Source organism: Coloeus monedula (genome assembly GCF_965178545.1).
Source record: "Coloeus monedula genome assembly, chromosome: 3".
NCBI classification, from domain to species: domain Eukaryota; kingdom Metazoa; phylum Chordata; class Aves; order Passeriformes; family Corvidae; genus Coloeus; species Coloeus monedula.
The window spans coordinates 42,945,779-42,964,376 of record NC_138783.1 but is presented as its reverse complement, the minus strand read 5'-3'; the positions used below and the strand labels follow the sequence as shown (position 1 = coordinate 42,964,376).

Genomic DNA, 18,598 nt, shown 5'->3' with positions numbered 1-18,598 from the left:
TGGAGACACAGGTTAGCATGTTCATTGACTTCTATAGCTATTTGTCTCTCTTTGTCAAGACAAAGACCAAAATGGTGTCCTTTCTGAGCACGTTCTTCACAGTTTAATGCGCTAAATTGGCAAGTCTTATTAGTTTTAAGTCCACTCAAGTGAAATTTGTTGCTGTTAATACACCCTTCCCAGCCCCCTCCCCCCAACAAAACTAAATTATGAATTTTCCTGATATAAAATCTGAGTTTGGGTTTCCGAGCTGAGCTCATGCACACATTGTTGCTGATGATGTCTGGCGCATTTGGACGTACTTCCCTTTCTCAGCCAAATTATTAGTTCATCAATGACACTCCCATGTCGTTACAGTCTGTGCTGTGTTCCCATCAGTCACCAACACAGTTTGATTAAGGCACTCAATTATTTTTTTGGTTTTTATGGTAGGTCCGATGCAATTACAGCCAATCCTGAACTTTGTCTAATTGCAGTTCCAGTGTGCACGGCCTTCGGGCAGTCGGGAGTCAATACGCGTCCGTTTTCTCCCACACTCCCTGTGATGGATAATCTGGCTTTGTTTCTTATGGCTTCAGAAAAGGTAAGCTAGGTTTGAAGAAGAAGCAGAAGAGAGGAAAGTGTTATAATGTTTCTGTCCTTCAGCCAACCAGGACACAGCAAACACCAAAATATTAAATTTTAGACATCTGCATTTTTTCATGTTAATGTTAAATATAAAAGTAGTAATCATCATAAATATAATACATAGCACTTAAGTCTACTGGGGAAAAAATACTAGCAATTCTGAGGGTAAATTTCATTACAATAAATTGTTACTGATTTAAATATAAAATCTGAATTTGATCATGAAATTAACTGAAGAGGTAATACCTTCATCTAAACTGCTTCAAACTAAATTTATATACAGTGAGAAGACCTTTTGGAACCTGAAAGCATTAGCATCTGTGAATAAAGTCATGCACAGGTGTTTATAGGCTTTGACCTTCAACTAGGAATGTCTGAAAATTGTTTATAAATTGCAATAGCTGTATCAGCTATCCCTCTGGCAATTCTATCATTTAAATCGAAAGAAATTGTTACTTATTTTCACAGAGCAAATATTTAGTATCAGGAAATCTGAGAACTGTCCTCAAATCTCTTTCATATATATATTTTCCTACCATTAGAGAAGGTGATAACTTTCAAAGAAAATGTAATTTATTGAGACAAAATACAGTTTTCCACATTTTTCTACATTATGTCAAAATTTTCCATGAGAAGGCTTAAATTTTTGTTACTTACAAATCTTTAGTTTCAGGTAAATCAGAACAAAATATCGTGTTTAGGGACTAAATTACTCAAGCAAAAAATCTGGATTTGTTAAAAGATTTATAGTTACGCCATCTAACTTTAGTCATCCAAAAATCAGTAGTCTAATCTAACAGGGCTCTCTCATGTGATTATAAAAAAAGCCAAGAGGACTAGTTTAAGTAAGTAATTTCCAGATGACTAAAATTAGGGTAAGTGTCTAAGGTCAAACAATGCAGTAAGGCACCCAAACTATACTACATTGAAAGAGATTTTGGAGATAACCATGTTAAGATATTAATTAGTGGGGAAATCTGATTTCTAGTCAGAAGAAGCTATGTAAATGGTGTGCAGGGATGCAGTCTGAAATACCAATTGGGGAAAAAAGGGAGATAGGAGGGTGCATTCACATAGGAGCAAAGGGATGACAAACATCATTAAATCATTTTGTTTGCTTTATTACTAATCTCTACATTTTGAACTTTATCCCTCTGAGCCCAGTTTCTTCTTCTGAGGTAGCAGTGAAATCCTGAGCTGGTGTTTGATATGTGGAGTTAATTTTATATATGAGTATATAGGGATGAGGAAGAGTCTTTAAAACTCCCAAACATTTTCACTACTTCTGGTGCATTTCTGTGGAAATGCACCAGTCTAATATTGCATTGTTATCAGTAGCTCCTTCAAAAAGAGCTGTCAAAAATACAGCAGCTGTTTGTGGCACAGATGGGAGCTTGGATTTAAAAGCAACTTTCCAAACCAATTACCCTAAAAACTTCAGCCTTCAAGAGCACCCAAATTCAGGAAAAGGCCTCAGCTTACAGAGGGCATTATGGCATTCCCCTTACATCGAAAACCCACAGCTTTGGTAAAGGACATCCTTTGAGAACTTTCCCTGCCCCCACTGTACTTTGTGACAGGGACTGTTACCAAACATATCTTGATGTAAAACAACACCTGGATACAAAAAGGGTGGCAGAGGTGATGAGGAAGTAGGTACCAAAAACTTCAACTACTTCCCAGCAGCAAATAAAAATCTCTGCATTTGCAAAGCACAGACACAATGCAGTGTGGTACAGATCCACATGGTGCGTGTCCTGAGTCCCACTGCAAATGGGTACTGGTACTCTGTCTGCAGAAGTGCAGAGAACATGTTCTGGTCAATGGCAAGAAAAAGCTAAAGGTGCTTTAGTGTGGAAGAGGGATGAGAGTCCAAACCAGATTAGAAAGCAAACTTGGGTGGAAAAAGGATGGCTAACTCCAGATGTGCTAAATTTCCCAGAAGGTCATCATTCTGTCTCTCCAGCACATTGATCAGCTATCTGTTCATGGCCATTCAGAGTTTCCCACCAGGAAATCTGAGTGAGAGCACTCAGATTTGTATGGGATATACGAGTTGTATGTAACTGCTTTAGTAGCTCAGTCTAAATAACTTTATGGCCATTGACAACACACTCAGGACAGAAAGACAATAAAAGGCATCCAGAAGGAAAAAAAACGAACAAAAAAAGAAGAAAAAAAAAAGAAGAAGAAAAAAAAAAGAGAACACCACTTTCTCAGCAGCCTTCCACAGAAGAACAGAAAAGCTGCAAGGAAATAACTCATGTCCTCTTAGTGCAGAGACTAACAACAGCTCAGCAACACACCACAGGACAACTCAGACACTTAAAAAGCCAGGAGGAGCAGGTCAAACTTGTACTTGGGACAGTGCCATAAAGCCAAGTAACCAGGTAAGCCTCTGCTCTGTACTTTAAACTATGCTATAGGTAACAAGCCAGGCTGATATTCTGCTTAACTGTGCTGCTACAAGTTCAGATGTATGGCCTGGATGCAGACACAGTTTGAGGAGTGGCTGGGATAAGAGGGAAAAGTCTCAGAATTTACTGTGAATATTACCCAAACTGTGAAAGTCTCCTTGCAGTAAGTGTATGTGGTTAATAGTGATAAGGTATTTTCAAATTTGTCATTAGTTTTGGTTAAATTAGTTGTGGAATTAATCACGTGAATACACTGACTGCCTTGTTCCTAACAGGAAATGGAAATTATGGAAACTGGTATCCTCAGTCTGTGTAATACAAATATCCTAGCCTGTGTGGGGTTTTTTGTTGTTCAGGCTCCTCTAGTACTTGGGTCACATGGAGGTGTCTTTGGCACAAATATCTAAGATGAACTTTTAATGACTTCTTCTCTCATGACTATGAAATTGGAAGTATACAAGTCAAAATAAGTACATTATGCACTTACTGAGCCATCCTGTAACACTTCACCTTTTCTTGTAGTTAATTGTAATAATGATGTTTTTCATTGCTCTTTGTAGTTTTCTAATTATAAACAACAGCATGGGATGGGAGAGCAACAGAAGGCAGCTGAGCTGGAAGCTGGCTCCTGAGCTTCATGGCCCACCGAGAAGGCCATGGAGAGGTGGTGGTGGTGGCTGGCTGGATACTGGGACAACCCCTTCAAAAGCCTGTGGGTTTGGGGTGAGGAACTCAGCAGGGCTTTGCCTTAGAGCAGCTGGAGAGAAGGATGTTAAGCTCCTCACTGCTCTTGGTATCAGCTTCACTTGTACAATAAGGGCTTTATACTAATGGCAAATCTACTGCCCAGGGGAAGAGGATTGGGATTATTCCCTCCTTAAAGCAAACTTTCTTCCCTGCCTTCAGCAGTGGCAACTGATGTCTCCCTCTGAATGTCTTTATCCCACACATATAGACTAGTCCATTATCATAAAGACCAGTCCACACATACAGACTAGTCCTTCATTTTCATTTTCAGCTGCCTCACAGGCAGGGTGAATTTCCCTGAGGTAACTCGTGATTGACTGAATGAAACTAAGATAAAAATCATGGTAATGAACATTAATTGTCAAGAGGGTTATTTAAGCCATTTTATATTAGTTTACTACATATACCATTAAAACTATTTGATGTTAGCTTAAAAAGTCAGTGCGTTGGTTACTCATGCAGGTTAGAACCACCAGGCATCTTTCCATATTAGCAGGTTTTAGTTCCAATATGATCTCTTTACTCCTTGGATAAATAAACAAATCAAAGGTTTCAAAATGCATAAGACAGACATATTCCTACAGAATTATGTGCAGCCATCATTGTGGGCTCTGTAATGCTGCCAGCTAAGCAGGGGTTTATGACTAGCACGTGTAGGAACAGCTGGCATAGTCCCCCTGTGCAATGTGGCACACAGGCACCTCTTGCTGCCAGTGTGGCCAGGAGAGGATGACTGGGCCTTGGAAGTCTCCCACATACAGCACAAGCATTTTTATAAGAAGTTCACTTGAAATTTCTCAGGTAAATATTGCATCAAATAAGCAGAAAAAAAATTCAGAAGTCTGTAAATATTTGTTCAAAATCCTTGTAACTTTTTTTGTGAATTTTAAAAGTCTGCACCCTAAAATGTTAACTATCAGAAGTTTTGACTGACCCAAAAATGAATTTTCAATAAAACAAAATGCAACGTTTTTGTATCTTTTTTTTGTGTTGTTTAAAATATATTTTTCCAATAGGACTTCATTTCTGTGTTGCAACAAATACCACAGAAATCCAAACTTAGAGTAAGGTGCTTATGATCTTTCCTTTAAATACAAAACCTAGTTAGCTCTATTTTTTTATTACAAGAAAACACTAAGACTAAAAAAAATTTTGCAAGTATAATCAGTGTCTGTTGCACTGGAATCACAGAGCTAGGTGGCAACTGTGGGGATTGTCAAGTCATGCCATGTTTAGCATGCTCAGCCAATTGGAGTCAGGTCAGTATTTAAATGGAAGCTTAATTTTTTTGTTTGTTTTTTTTTAAGACTGTATTTTGAATGCATTGCACCCTGTAAACTTGATAAGAAATATGTTTTCTGGAATTCTTGCTTTTATACCAGCCTGGGGACACTCTGAGTTGTGAGCACATCACTAAAAAAACCACCCTCACTTGCATTTTGCACAATGACTTGCAGAGGATTACTTCTTTTTAAGACCCTTACTGCTGACAGTAGGGAGTGGACTTGGGGGATTAATATTAGCATCTGGAAGTCCTGGTTCCCAGTTCAGAGTAATGAACACTGGCCTATACTCTTGGAGTCCTCTTGACACATACTATGGCTCACATTTTCACTAGTGAACAAAGTGCACAGCTAACACCTTTTTTTTACATGGGGAAATTGGCAGCTCTGTTACAATCAGAATATACCCAGGGTCATGACTCCTTCTAGAACAGGGAAGACAAGAAAACTACACAGAACAGTGTGTTGGGCAGAGTTTCCCAGCCAGCCCCCTCCCTCGCGCCCCGAGAACCCACCTATTCCTCGCAGCGCTCCAGCTATCCTGCTCAAACAGCATTCTCTGCTCACTCTGTGTTTGCTCTGTACTGTATGGTTCGGTACTGTACCGGCTGTGCCTTTAGGCTGTAAGCTCCTCGGGACAGGGACCTGTTATGTGTTTGGCACACTTCACCTATTGTACAGCGCCGTCTACTCCAGCGCTATATAAATAATAAATAAAAAATAATAAGTGTATCTCCAGTGGTTTTCTACAAGCATTTTTTTTTTTTCTAGGCGGCATCATAAGTATTATATTATTAATCTCGTTTCCCTAGATTTGTGTTTCCTACTTCCACTATAGGGATGGCTCAGTGATTTCAGGAAAATGTAGCTGAAGATTTTTGTTAACAGAGGAGACATGTGGCTTGCTATTTGCAAAGGCAAGGGAGCTCTAGCATGGCAGAGTGGGGTGCTAGCTGCGCATTCACTTATAAAGCAGCCAGCATAGCTTGGGAGCTATGTAAAAGTTACATTTAGAAGCTCAATTTGCTGCTGCATACCATTTCCAAAGGTCAGAGAGTTGATTTGTCTAATGATTAGTTGGCAAGATACTCACTGTATGGATGAGAGCAAGTACATTAGTAACCCATCCCTGCACACCTACTCAGGGGAGCTATGCAGGACGCAGCTTGGCAGCATCAGTGCTTCAGCCTCCAAAATCACTGCATGAATGTCTAAAATACACTAGTCTTGACCTAGGTAAGGAGGTTTGTTACTGAAAGCTGAGGATGATAATCAGGGTCTATTCACTGGTTAGTGACTTTTTGTGACTACTATTCTGGGCAAAAATTGACCTGAAGCACGATATTGGGGGGGGGGGGGGGGGAGGAAGCCGCACAATTAGCATAAAACATGTATCAAAGGGAGGGTGAAGGAACAGAGAGGGGAGGAGGGAGAGAAGGTAAAACAACATTTAGACTTCTTGTAACAGTGCCTTTTCTTCCATTAGGTTAACTATGGTTCAGTGATGTTGCCTATCCTAAATCTTGGTTACAGACAGGGCCAAAATTGAATAATACAGGCTTGCAGCAACTTGTCACTAGTAGAGTGCAAACCTTTAGGAAAACAATTTTCCAATGAAGTACTGAAAAACTGGCCCTCTGGATATTTACTTTCTCATTTAAAATAGTTGTCATCTCTCAACTGATTTGACAACTTTGAGTCGTTCAAAATGTATTTTTCTTGTTAAAAATTCCTTGCAATGCAGATGTCTATTAGCAACATAGAATAATATACTGTACATCTGCAGCCAAAAGAACTGAACCACTTTGCACTGAAATTTTTCAAAATATAAAGCTCTGTTCAGAAGCAAGCACCACTAGACAGACATGTCACAACACTGCGTTACAAGATGCATCACCCACTCGCTGTAGTAGGCCCTAAGTCCTACCCCTAAATTTTAATACTTTCGGTTCCATATACGTTGTAACCTTCTCTATAAGTTGCTAAATTCTGGGTATTCTGCGAGGAAGTTGGGTTAAAAGTCTGTGCACTCTTTGCCACCTTCATTCGTTTCGCCTCTGCCCTGGACTTGTAACAGAACTCTATCAAAGCCACCAGCATTGCCAAGCCCAAGCCTCCAACCAGAATGTAGAAGACTCCAGCAACGTTGCTGAGACTCAAGGCACTCGTCTTGTCCTGGGAAAACAGAAGTGACACAGTTAACCCTGGAAAATGGATCCCAAGAAGCACAAACCACACACTATAACATTAGAAATAGACATAAATAACAACGTTTAGCTGAAATTTAATGACAGTTGTTTACATACTTCAGCAAATTTTGACCTATCTGGATCTATAAAATATATTTTAAGCAACTAGTTTTCCTGGTTGGCATAAAAAATATTCTAAGTATATTGCCAACATATCAGGATGTCATTGCTTGCTTCCTGCAAAGCATTACTTCCATTACGTGCAGAATTAAACAATGACATGTCTAGCTCTCTTTAGGGGACATTTCAGCACTGACATGAAACTGCATTTATGTAAAGCTCTTCAGAAGCCTCGGAATCCAGAAATCCATTTATATCAGACAAGACTCTGCTTGATCTTTACAAGAACCAGTAACTGTACTTGTGATAGGCATTAAAAGGTCTAGACTGGGCTTCTGATACTTAAAAAACAGGTGAAAATAACAAATAAGGCTTAAGTTCTTTCTTTGAACAAACACTTCCTTTTAAAGTGCACACTGTACCATACACATTGTGATATATTTGCCTCTTACCTATTATTGTATTTTGGTTTTATTTTACTATAGATACAGTTCTGGAATATGCCCATGGACTACTAAGCTCAGTAACAGTGTACTTCTAAATATCAATTTATGCAATTTTATACATTATTCATAATCTAGATAAAAGTGAGGATTTTCTTTAGCAAATTATTAAATATATGTAATTTTACAATCACCTTCTTGGGTGTATTGTAGTAAATAACTATTCTATATTTCTCTATACTTCACTGCTTAGTTATGAAGCACATTTATTTGACCTGAAATCCATGTGCTTTTTTAGCACAGTTCTCAAGGAACTCTCTCAGGATTGACTTCATATGCTACATTGTGTGCCTTAAAATACTTATAAAGCTTTATTCTTACGCAGACTATATAATCTTTAGCTAAAGTAAGGAGAGTACTTAACTTCTGATTGTAATCTCTATGAAATTTTAACTTACGAAGACCGAAAAACATTTGTATGTTTAATTTAAAGAGGCACTATTCATTGTGTAATCAGCAGATGAGCACAGTAAAGGTTTCCATGGGCGTACAGAGGTGACTGGGGCTTATAGCCGGGTTCTGCTTTGTCTGTGCCTTTTTAGCTGGCTAGGAGGAGTCTGAGTATCTTGGAATGACTGTTCCTCTGGTGGCAAATGTTAACATGGTGCTTGCAGACAAGGAGGAGGCAGGACTGAGAAAGACCTGCCCTAATGTAGGTGGTGGGTTGAGGCTTTCTCAGCTGTTATTTACAGGTACTCTGTCATCCTTTTAAACGGTTTTCACTCCTTTTTTCAAAGCACTTGCCAGAAAAAGTGAAATGTGTTGAAAGCTTGTTTCCCATGCTAATTTTATCAAGGTAAGTCTTGGGACATGCAGGCAGCAAGCAGTCAGTGCCTGTCATTCTTTCCTTTTAGCTGTGGCTGAAGAGGCTGGCATGGAGTCAGGTACTGTGAAGAAATGTCAGACTCCCCAAATACAGGGCTGGCACTGACTGTGGTGTTTCCCAACCATCAGAAAATACTTGGTTCTGGGTCTGTCCCCATATAGAGAAGGAGCTGTCAGCTCCCTGGAGCTGTCAGGATTTACTATTCGGGTATGGACTAGGATAAACACTGGAAGCTAAAGAAACTATTAATTACTGAAGCCATTCACTTCAAAGCTCAACTTAAGTTTTCCTTGGCCCTCAAGGAGCCAGGGACATCCCCAAAGGCAGCCAGACACCACCTTCCTGGCCAGTGATGAAAGGCAGTCCTTCCTGCTAGCATTTCTCTGTTTCAGACAATGCTGAGGTAGGCCAGCTCCAAAAGAAGACGTGAAGGGACATTTCCTAAGCAGTCAATGGGAAAAGTCCATCCCCTCCAGGAAGGAAGGAAACAACTAACTCAGCCTGCCTCTTCCAAACCCAAAAATCTGCTTTGTATTTCTTCAGGAGATGCTCTGAATATGTGGGATGATGTTTGGTGATTTTTATCACTGAAGACTTTAAAACGCAATAGTGCTTCCTTAAATTAAAGTGCGACCCCCATCAAGATGGGCCAAAGCTGATTGATTCTGTGTCTACAGCTGCTTATTTTATCTCTATGTCATTTTGTTTATTACTTCCTCTACTGCTTTGTGAACACGATAGTAGGTCCCGAACTGTAGCGACTGACCTTACTTCCAGAGTCCTTGGGTCCACATTCACCTTTATCGTACCACCATTTGTTTTTCAGCTTGTCTAAGACGCCTGCCTCACTGAGTTTCAAAACGGCAAGGTTTACAGGAGTTCTTCACGTGGAAAATAACATAAATAACATTATATATGTTATTTTATGTTATTCAAGTAAAACTACATAGAATCGCATTGCAAAGTGACAGAGCAGAGGCCACAGTGGGTGCTATGTCATGTACTGTTGGCCCAGGTTTAGAGACAGACATATGACCGGGACCTGCTCCATCGCTTTAGGTAACAGGCACATACTGCTGGGGAAGATTTGTAAATAAATAGTATGCAATTACTGTGAACCCAAAACTATTGGCTTAGACATATTAACAACATACCCTTCAGAGATACATGTAAGACAACTGCATATATGACTTAGGAAACATTAATTTGTGTTCCTTGCTTTCAATCTATTTTTAGTTTGTATGCATACAAACTAATAATATGATTAGGCCATAGGTATTTCATTTACTGCCCTCAAAATTATCCTGGCAAGAAAAGAAGATGCTTCCTGCAGTGTGCTGCCCATAACCATTTAACACAGCCCTGTAATAGGAGGTCTGCATGCAAAGAATTTGCGGGGAGAGGTGCAAAGATCCCCTTATCCCCAGCTAAGAAGGACAGTGAGTTTTCAATTTTCACTTCCTGTTTCAACATTATTTTAAAATTTAAAGCTTTTCCTTAAATCTCACTTATTCATGTCAATATTTCAAGGGTCCAGGCTGATGATATATTTGTGCTTGGAATAGCTTTTTTTTACTGGTGGCATTTGCTGTGGGTGGTGTAACAGAGTTTAATATTGAAATGAAACCTAATCCAATGCCTCCAAATCATGAAATGCTATGGGTTTACACTGAAGTTGCTTAAACTCATTGAATCATCTCAGAGTATTATGGTAATGCCCCACTTCATGCAGATCTACCACTATATGTTTTAAAAATGCATGAAATTATTAACAGACATATTTTATGTACTTTCCACTTTAAATCATTGCCTAATTCTTAATGTGGTAGGCATATGGATATCTATTTATGTGCAGGTGTGCATGCAAATACAATATATATCAGAGAAGCAGGGAGATAAACAGAAATAGCATGTGATAGCCTTCTGGTGATGTTAAATGACATGATCCTGTGTGTGCCAGCAGATTCCTATGGGAAAATTTATCTCCCATAATATGACATAATCCATGCATTACTAAAACATTAACTTACAAATTCAAGGCTTAATAAATAAATAACCAGTGCAAACATTAATTAGTATAGTTTAACCGAACCTACTAAAATAGTTTCCATTGAAGAGAAAAGGGGCTTGTTACACTCTATAACTGGTTTAACTGGAAATCCTCAAATGCTTATGTATTAATGTATTTGTGCAGGTTTATATGTATCTATTTAATACACAACAGCTTCTGAGCCTTGGATGCTATTCTTAGCTTTAGGGACCCTGCCTCTTCATACATTCTGATTACTCTTTCTATATGTACCTAAAGAGGGGGGAGGGACTCACCTCACCTCAATTTTTTCACCCCTACACTGTGCCCCAAGCTTTGCCTGTCTGTCCAGACCTCCCTGCAGTTAATAGAAGAAGGTCAGTACCTCCAAATGGTGGGCTTTGATACCAGTTTTCACGAAGGATGATGTTGCGATGCCTGTCTCTTCATCTACTGCTGAGGGGGCCTTGGTGCCTCGAAGAAATTTTTGACAGCCACAGTTGGGTGAGAGGATTTCCCAGGAACCCTCAAGTGATCACTCTAAGTAAAGGAAAAGCTTCATCCACTTTCCAAGTCCCACACATTTAATTCATATGCAATATTCTGCTTCTAGAAATGAAAATGCCCATTTCTTGCTCTTTTCCAGTATTCAAACTTACAGTTTGCCTTCAGGCTTCTGGCACCAGGCTGTGCAGGTTGACAGTGGAACATGAGAGTCCCACAGCTGTGAAATGAGTGGGTTTGGGGTGCTGGCAAGTTGCCTGTCAACATGATCCTCTGCTGGCTTCTAGTACAAGTGCAAAATAATTAATATTATTTGAATAGCTGTCATCTGTAACATGTGATGCACTGGAACTGAGCCACATTCCAGTGCTCCTAAATCCCATCAGTGTAACAGGGCTGGTTATGACAAAGGTAAGTGGCATACAGATACAGTTCTCACTTGGAAAATCAGAAGCCTGTGGAGTTGTTGCAGATTAAACTGATTAAACTGATAACTAGGAATAGATATGAACTATCAAGGCCACCAGCAAGATGGGAACAAGTCAGAAAAAAGATGTCTCCATGTCCTTTGCTTCTTTTTTTTTTTTTTTTTTCAGCACTAACAGTTAAGGCACATAAAGCCTGACACAGGCAGGGAATATTTTCTTTTTTGCAACTGTAGTGCCTTTAATGTCATCCTTTCTGCATTGTGCCTGCAAGGATGCTCTCAGGTTTTCCTTTGGGAAAAACAATCAGTTTCACACTTTAAATTGCCACATTATCCTCAGTTTATAACTGGTCTCGATGGCAATGGTAAGCAGAGAATGTTCCCACTTTTCACTGGGATACAGCAGTGATGTGACTGAGGCCAGGCCCCTGTTTGTCCTCTCCACTTATTTTGCTGGAAAACTTTCTTAATGAAGAACCTGCTGAAGCTCAAGAAAGCCTGCTCGCTGCCCCTCACTTTCTTGCCTGCCTTAGCAAGGCTGTGTGACATGTCCCACACACCTGCCTTCAGACAGTCCCAGCTGTGATGAGGAAGAAGCATTCTGAGAAAAACTTAAAATTATGTATTTAAAATATTTTACCCCTTCAGAACAGGATTTTTGTCCTAATTTAAATCACTCAGCTGTGATGGGAAATGCACATGGTCCAATAAAAGAAGCCCAGACTAAGGGGCTGCAGAGTGGAAAAGGAAGATTTTTTGCTTATGTTTTTCAGAATCACAGCATATATACACCTCTTTGCAACCACGGTAAGTGATTGCAGGTATAGTGAATTTTAATGTATTTTAGGCTTTGTTTGTTTGATTTTAGTAGGAAATTCTCAACAGCTCTTATTGGAGATGCATGTCCAGATCGCCTAGGCTCTTGGGGCAAGTCACTTATTTTGACTGTGTCAGTCATGAACTCAGAGACTACAACTTGTTACTACATTGCTTACACAGTCAGTTGGTGAATAGTCCCACTGATATTAAAGGGGACAGAAACAAAAAAATTGGTATGGTTTGCTGTATGTGAGCAAGAGTGATGTACTGAAGTTATATACAGGGGACAAATTCAGCATTTATAATTAAATTTCCCATTAAGTTCAGTATTGCATACTTAATATGGCAGTGGAAAATGTCTATATACTTGGGTTTTGTTCAAGTTGTTTAGTGATTCCTGAATTACTAATGTTGGGCTAAATCTTCAACTAGATTAAACTGTCACAGTTTATGAAAATCAGTGTAGTTTTTTTTCCAGTGTACAGCTGCTGAGAATCTCTGTTGTCGTAGGATCCAACTGCCTCAAGTTCATGTAAGGATAATATATGAGAAATTGTAACTAAAATATCCCTTTATCTATGGAGAAGAATTTGCCCCATGTAGCCACAGTGCAAAACTGCTGTTGTGACAGCACAGGAGACCCTGTTCTTCACCCATGTGCTGAAGTCGGTGTTGGCATGGCCTGACTTGGGCATAGGGACACTGGTTTTCTAACTTTTCATCATGTTCTCAGCCCTTCTACCTCTTCTCTTGGCTTCTTACTCATTTCCTCCTATCCTGTCATCAATCACTTGCTGTTGGAAGGGCTGTTTTTTAAGAGCCTCAGGCTGGATTTTGAGCCAGCAACATCAGCAAAATCACAGTGCTTTAAAATGGCATTAATGAAGTTCTGAGCTAGCTGTGTTCAGGACAAGAAATGGCCAATTATAACATTTAAATCACAATATGGAGTGATTCTGAAACAAATATAGAATTCTGGTAGACAAAGATTTTAAAAATGCAATCATGGGTATACTTGAGGAGCATTTTCATTACCCACTCATGGCTGAGCCATTAATTGAGTGTAAGGTCAGCCTCGTCAGCTGAATGAAAAAAACATGGGCCACCGTGTTCTCCTGAGGGGTGCCAGCAGAGACTGGAGGGATTTTCATCATCACAGCTTCTGCCCACTCACATTTTTATAAAAAAAATGGAGCAAAGTGGCAGAAACAGTATTTCAGTACCTTCCCATGCACCACATGAAATGATGGCATGCAGTTAGGATCTGAGGTAGTACTTTCAAAAGCACTCAAATGACTTGGGGAACTCACTTTTATCTTCAACCATGAACTAATTAATCAGACCACTAAACCACAGGTGGTTCACACGGGGCAGCTTTCTGAACTGTCTTTCTGAATTTTGAAAGATTGTCCCTTAAAGGGAACAACAAATGGGGAGGCTAGAGGTGACCTTTTAAGAGCAGAGAATGGAGGTAGGAGACATCTTGTTTTACAGAGCAATACAAACCTTTGGAGAACAGCTAAAGTCTCATGAAGCTCCCTCATTTCTGTAGTCCTCTGTAGTATCATGAAGTGTTATTGTGGGTCTAGACTCTCATATTCTGACTAATGAATCTCAAATAATAACATCACAGTTATCAGTCAAGCCTCAGGTGCTGTATTTATTTCAAGAGAAGAGGAGTTTCTTATTCTCTTTTATGAGAGTGCAAAGCCCTGTAATTTAAACTGGAGCTTCTAAAAAAGCTCAGGGTTTGTTCTTTTTAAATTCATACAATGAAAAGAAGTATTCTTGAGAAGGTAGGAACTCTGTTCAGGACTTGCTGGTAGCTATCAGCTTTACAAAAGTAGTGCATAGTGTCCTGGTTATTCCACTAATGATAATTTGCTAGCAGAAAAAACCCTAAAATACTCAGAGCGCTCCATTAATTCAGTAGAAAGGGTCTTGACTTCAATTGATCAAGATTGTTTCTGAACAAGGAAATGAATTTTCTAGATGATAAATGGCTAAGTAACCCTTTGGGGAATCAGCCTGGCTGTAGTTTATAACCCAAGACCAGATGCTGCTGCAATGCAGACTTTGACAAGCATGGGAATGGCTGCTCACCTGCACGATGTGCCTGGTTCTACCAAACGCAGGCAGTGGACGCACGTGATAGACCTGGAGCTTCCCAGGACCACTGGTACTGCCTACTCACCCAGCTGTGCCTGAGAAAAACTGTGGCAAGAGACAGGCCCAAGGTCATATAAATGCTCATGGCAGGCTGTATATAGTCCCAGAACCACGGGTTGAGCTCCATCATGTTCTCCATCCTTTGCTAACACTGTCCTGCCCACCACATTGTCTGTTGTATCCTGAACTGCCTGTGTCACCTATTGTTTATTTCCACGGGCAATGTGTTCCTTCCTCCCTCCTGCATTCACACATCCCCTGTTTTGCCCTGAATCACATTCCTCGCCTTTCTTTTCTACCTGTTCCCCCCAACTCTTTTTTCTGTCACTTTCCATCACACTAAACTTGCTCCTTCAGCACTTCCAGACATTTCTTGGTGAAACTCTGCCTGTCCTTCTACTATGAGCTTCTCCCTTTTTTACGTGCTTCATGACTCACAGAACCTGTGGCTGGTAATCAGGGAAAGCAAGTTAACAACATCCTTAGTTTGCTATCTAGCTTTCATCTCACTTTGCAACCACTGCAGGCTTATGAGGAGGATACGCTAAGAAAATTGAGGTATTTGAATGATTTTATTCTCTGCCTGTGACATTAAAAAAAAAAAAAAAAAAAAAAAAAAAAATCCCTCCCCCAGTAATGCAAAAGTTCAGGCCTGAGTGGATGTAAGTGCTATTAGGTTTAATATATCTGAACATTTTGGAAGAGAAAATAGAGACCATTTTTGAAACTGACTACTGGCGAGCAGAGCAGTGTGGGGAAAAATAGGTAGAGCAGCAGGATTGAAGGCAAAGTGAAGAGGATTAGGAGACCAGTTCTGGGTGAGTGCAGTACAGCCCAAGGGATGGTCCCTGAGGCCAGGACACAGCATGAAAGAGTAGGAGGACTAAAGAAGGAGGGAAGATAGTAAGAAAAAATATATGCAGGCAACTGTAAAGAAAGCTAGATAAACTGTGTTTGACAAATCAGTCAAATTTAATCATCTATATCTGACTAGCTCTGTGCCTGCACAGCTACCTGTGCAGCATTCTTTAATATATTGTTCACACACAAGCACATAAATAAATATTATTACATGCTGCCCGGAACAGAAGGGGTGTTTTTAGTGTTTCAATTCTCCCCCACTTCACCACCTTCCACATGTTTTGCTTCTTTTCAGCACCAGGTAGTTTCTCAAAAGAAGCTGTGAGAAGGCAAGGAAGTACTGGTACCGGCCATATGGAAGACAGGGGAATGCAGAAAGAATGTGAAGCTGTTAACACCTCAGCCTAGCATGCAGCCTACAATTCCTGTCCAATAAATCCTGGTAAATTATGCCTAGGGAACCACCATGGATTTCAGTTTGTTGGAAAGATATCAGAAAATGTCAGCATGAAGATATTTTATGTGAAATTTGTCTTCCTATTTTGGATACTTGTGAAAATTGTAATTTGTAGCAGTACTGTTTGTGTCAATAGTGGATTCCTGAGCCTGGACCATACATTAAATTACCCCTCAGAGATAGTCACACTGATTTTTTGCTCTTTTCCCCTAACGTCACTGAAAAATATTGAGTAGTACCACATGGTAGGAAAAAAGTCTTAGCTGGTGAGCAGGCTTCTGAAGGTATTTTACTGCTTGTTCACAAGAGCAAGCTTGGAAAAGGCTCGCCACAATTTCAGAAGATGCAGGTTTCTGAAAACTGGTGATTTACAAGTTTGCCTTGGGGTGCTTAAACAAATGCGAATATTTTTGCTTTGACAGTAATTGCATACACCTCCGTTTCAGCTGCAGGTACCAGCAGTGCTGTGCTACTGGTGAAGCTGTTTCATCGCAGGTAAGACCCCAGCAGATGCACCAATTACTTCACATACTGTTTACCCGCTTTTGGTGACATTGAGGCTAACCTTGGAGTCACCTCCCCCGCTGCCACATTCTCCTTTGTCGTACCACCATTTGTTTTTCAATTTGTCCAAGAGGCCTTGTTCATTCAGTTTTAAAACTGCGAGGTTAACAGCATTTCTTGAAACGATAAAACATATTTTGTAAGAAACTGCACAGCTGTTAAGATGTTAGAAGGAATGAGGACTTAAGCTGTTTATAAGCTTGATCCACACACTAAATAAACCTCTCATTTCCATATTTCAAAGCCCTTGGCAGCACAAATAACTGTGGTTACTTCCAAATGCGAAAAATGTGTTTCCAGTTGTAGAAACGATTTTCAGAACAGCTTGGATTTTAATGCAAAAATTCTATCAACCAAACCCAAACTATTTTTGGAAAATGATGATAAAATTCTGCCTGGAATTAAAAACAATTTGCACAGATTTATTTGAATCTGTATTTAAAGTACGTTCAGTGTGGGCCCAGACTGTTTTTTCAAGCAGATGAGAAAATGTATCCCCACGTACTAAAGAGGCAAGATCCAGACTGCCAGTGCTAGACACTGCCAGTCACTGTGTTACTACAGTTCTGACATGTAGCACTTCAGACTGATCCCTCACAAGCTATGGATTAGGGCTGCAGAAACAGGCCGTGGGAGGAAGAGCTGAGGAGGAGAACTAACAGCTCACACACTGACTAAGAGCCAGTCAATAGAGAGCACTGGACAAAGGTGAACAGAGGTCTGTCTGAAGCCCTGCTCTTGGCACATCTGTACATTGAGATGCAGGCTCTAGAGTCCTGCTCCCTTGCAGATTAGAGACTTAGATGAAAGGCAAGGCCTGGGGTCTAGCTTAGTGCCATGACTCTAGGGACTGCCCTGCTATTCTGGGAGAGCACCCTGTGTCCCAGTCCAAAGAGCACCTGTGCTATGGAGGAGGAAGGTGGTGGTGAAGGGTGTCTGCGCTGGGAAGCCTGGGCACAGTGCAGTCAAACTGAAGCTCAAGCACTGGGAAGAGCAAAGCCAGCCAATTAGCTAAGTGCTAAGAGACAAGAAGGTTTCTTGGACATCCTGAGGACGTGAGATACAAGAAGATTTTCTGGACATCCTGAGGACTTTTTCCTGGAGAGTTTATACATGTTATACTACCACTGGATGAAAGACAAATCCTGCTTTGCTAGCAGCACAGTGGCATGGGCATAACAGAATGAAAGGGGTTCTTGAGCCTGGTGTCCTCCATATCATGTTTAAATGCTCTCTTTTTAGATGAGAGAAATACCTGAGAGAGACTGGATCTTTGCAGGCAGAGGGGCGTTGCCAACATGAAGGCTAAAGCACAGAACCACTGCTTCTCTATGAACTCAAGGCTGCTGGAATCATACTGAAACTCAGCCAAGAACTTGGACACAGCTGGTCCTAGGATGCAGGTGCTTCTGTGCATGCTCAGAGGTTTCCCTTTAGGTGTCCAGAGAGCATCAGGACTGGATGGCAGAGGTTAGACAGTATAGACCATCATACAAACCCAAATGTAAGGCATATGGATTTATGATAGTGACTATAGTCACTATGTAGCATTTTAAAATCAGTTGATAACTAATCTGCCAAGGTTATTATGCAGCCTTCATCATCTCCAAAGGCAATTTTTCACTTGTTTAAGTGTATGACTTCCTATCTGTATTACTAAGACCCTAAACAGTCACATATCGTAATGATACACAACTACATCAGTATCAGTAAAACTGCATCTTCCTATTTTTATGTCCAGAGGTCCCCAGTGCACCCATGCCTATCAGACATGTACACTCTCTCTGATGGGTGTCTGTCCAGGCTTGCTTGTGGGTCTGCAGAGGCACATGGCCAGTGGCACAATTAATCTCCAAAGTATTTGTGAGCTGTCAGTAGCTTAACTACTGCTCTTTGGGGATGATGTGGGGTTGAGAAAGATGGAGTTTCTCTCTCCAAATTTGTTTAATGCTCTCAAGATCTGTCTGAGAGGGATATGACAAGAACTATGACTGTCAATGGCATCCTCACTTCAACAACAATGAGAGGATGCAACACCTTCAAAGCACTTGGAGAT

At 40.4% G+C, this 18,598-nt stretch overlaps 1 protein-coding gene across 2 annotated transcripts in view; it reads right to left on the bottom strand.

Moving 5' to 3' along the window:
- Window positions 1-423: 423 nt before the first annotated feature.
- The window catches only part of GRIA4 (glutamate ionotropic receptor AMPA type subunit 4), a gene marked incomplete at both ends in the record, with an annotated part of 215,918 nt that continues 197,743 nt past the window's right edge, over window positions 424-18,598 (bottom strand). Inside the window, 3 exons of one of the 2 annotated variants that reach the window (XM_082279260.1) lie at window positions 424-588; window positions 7,115-7,249; window positions 16,544-16,658. In XM_082279260.1, the coding sequence (XP_082135386.1) occupies window positions 424-588; window positions 7,115-7,249; window positions 16,544-16,658 (415 nt within the window). Of the gene's footprint in view, window positions 589-7,114; window positions 7,250-9,478; window positions 9,594-16,543; window positions 16,659-18,598 lie in introns of both variants that reach the window. The other variant, XM_082279259.1, reaches the window with a different exon arrangement.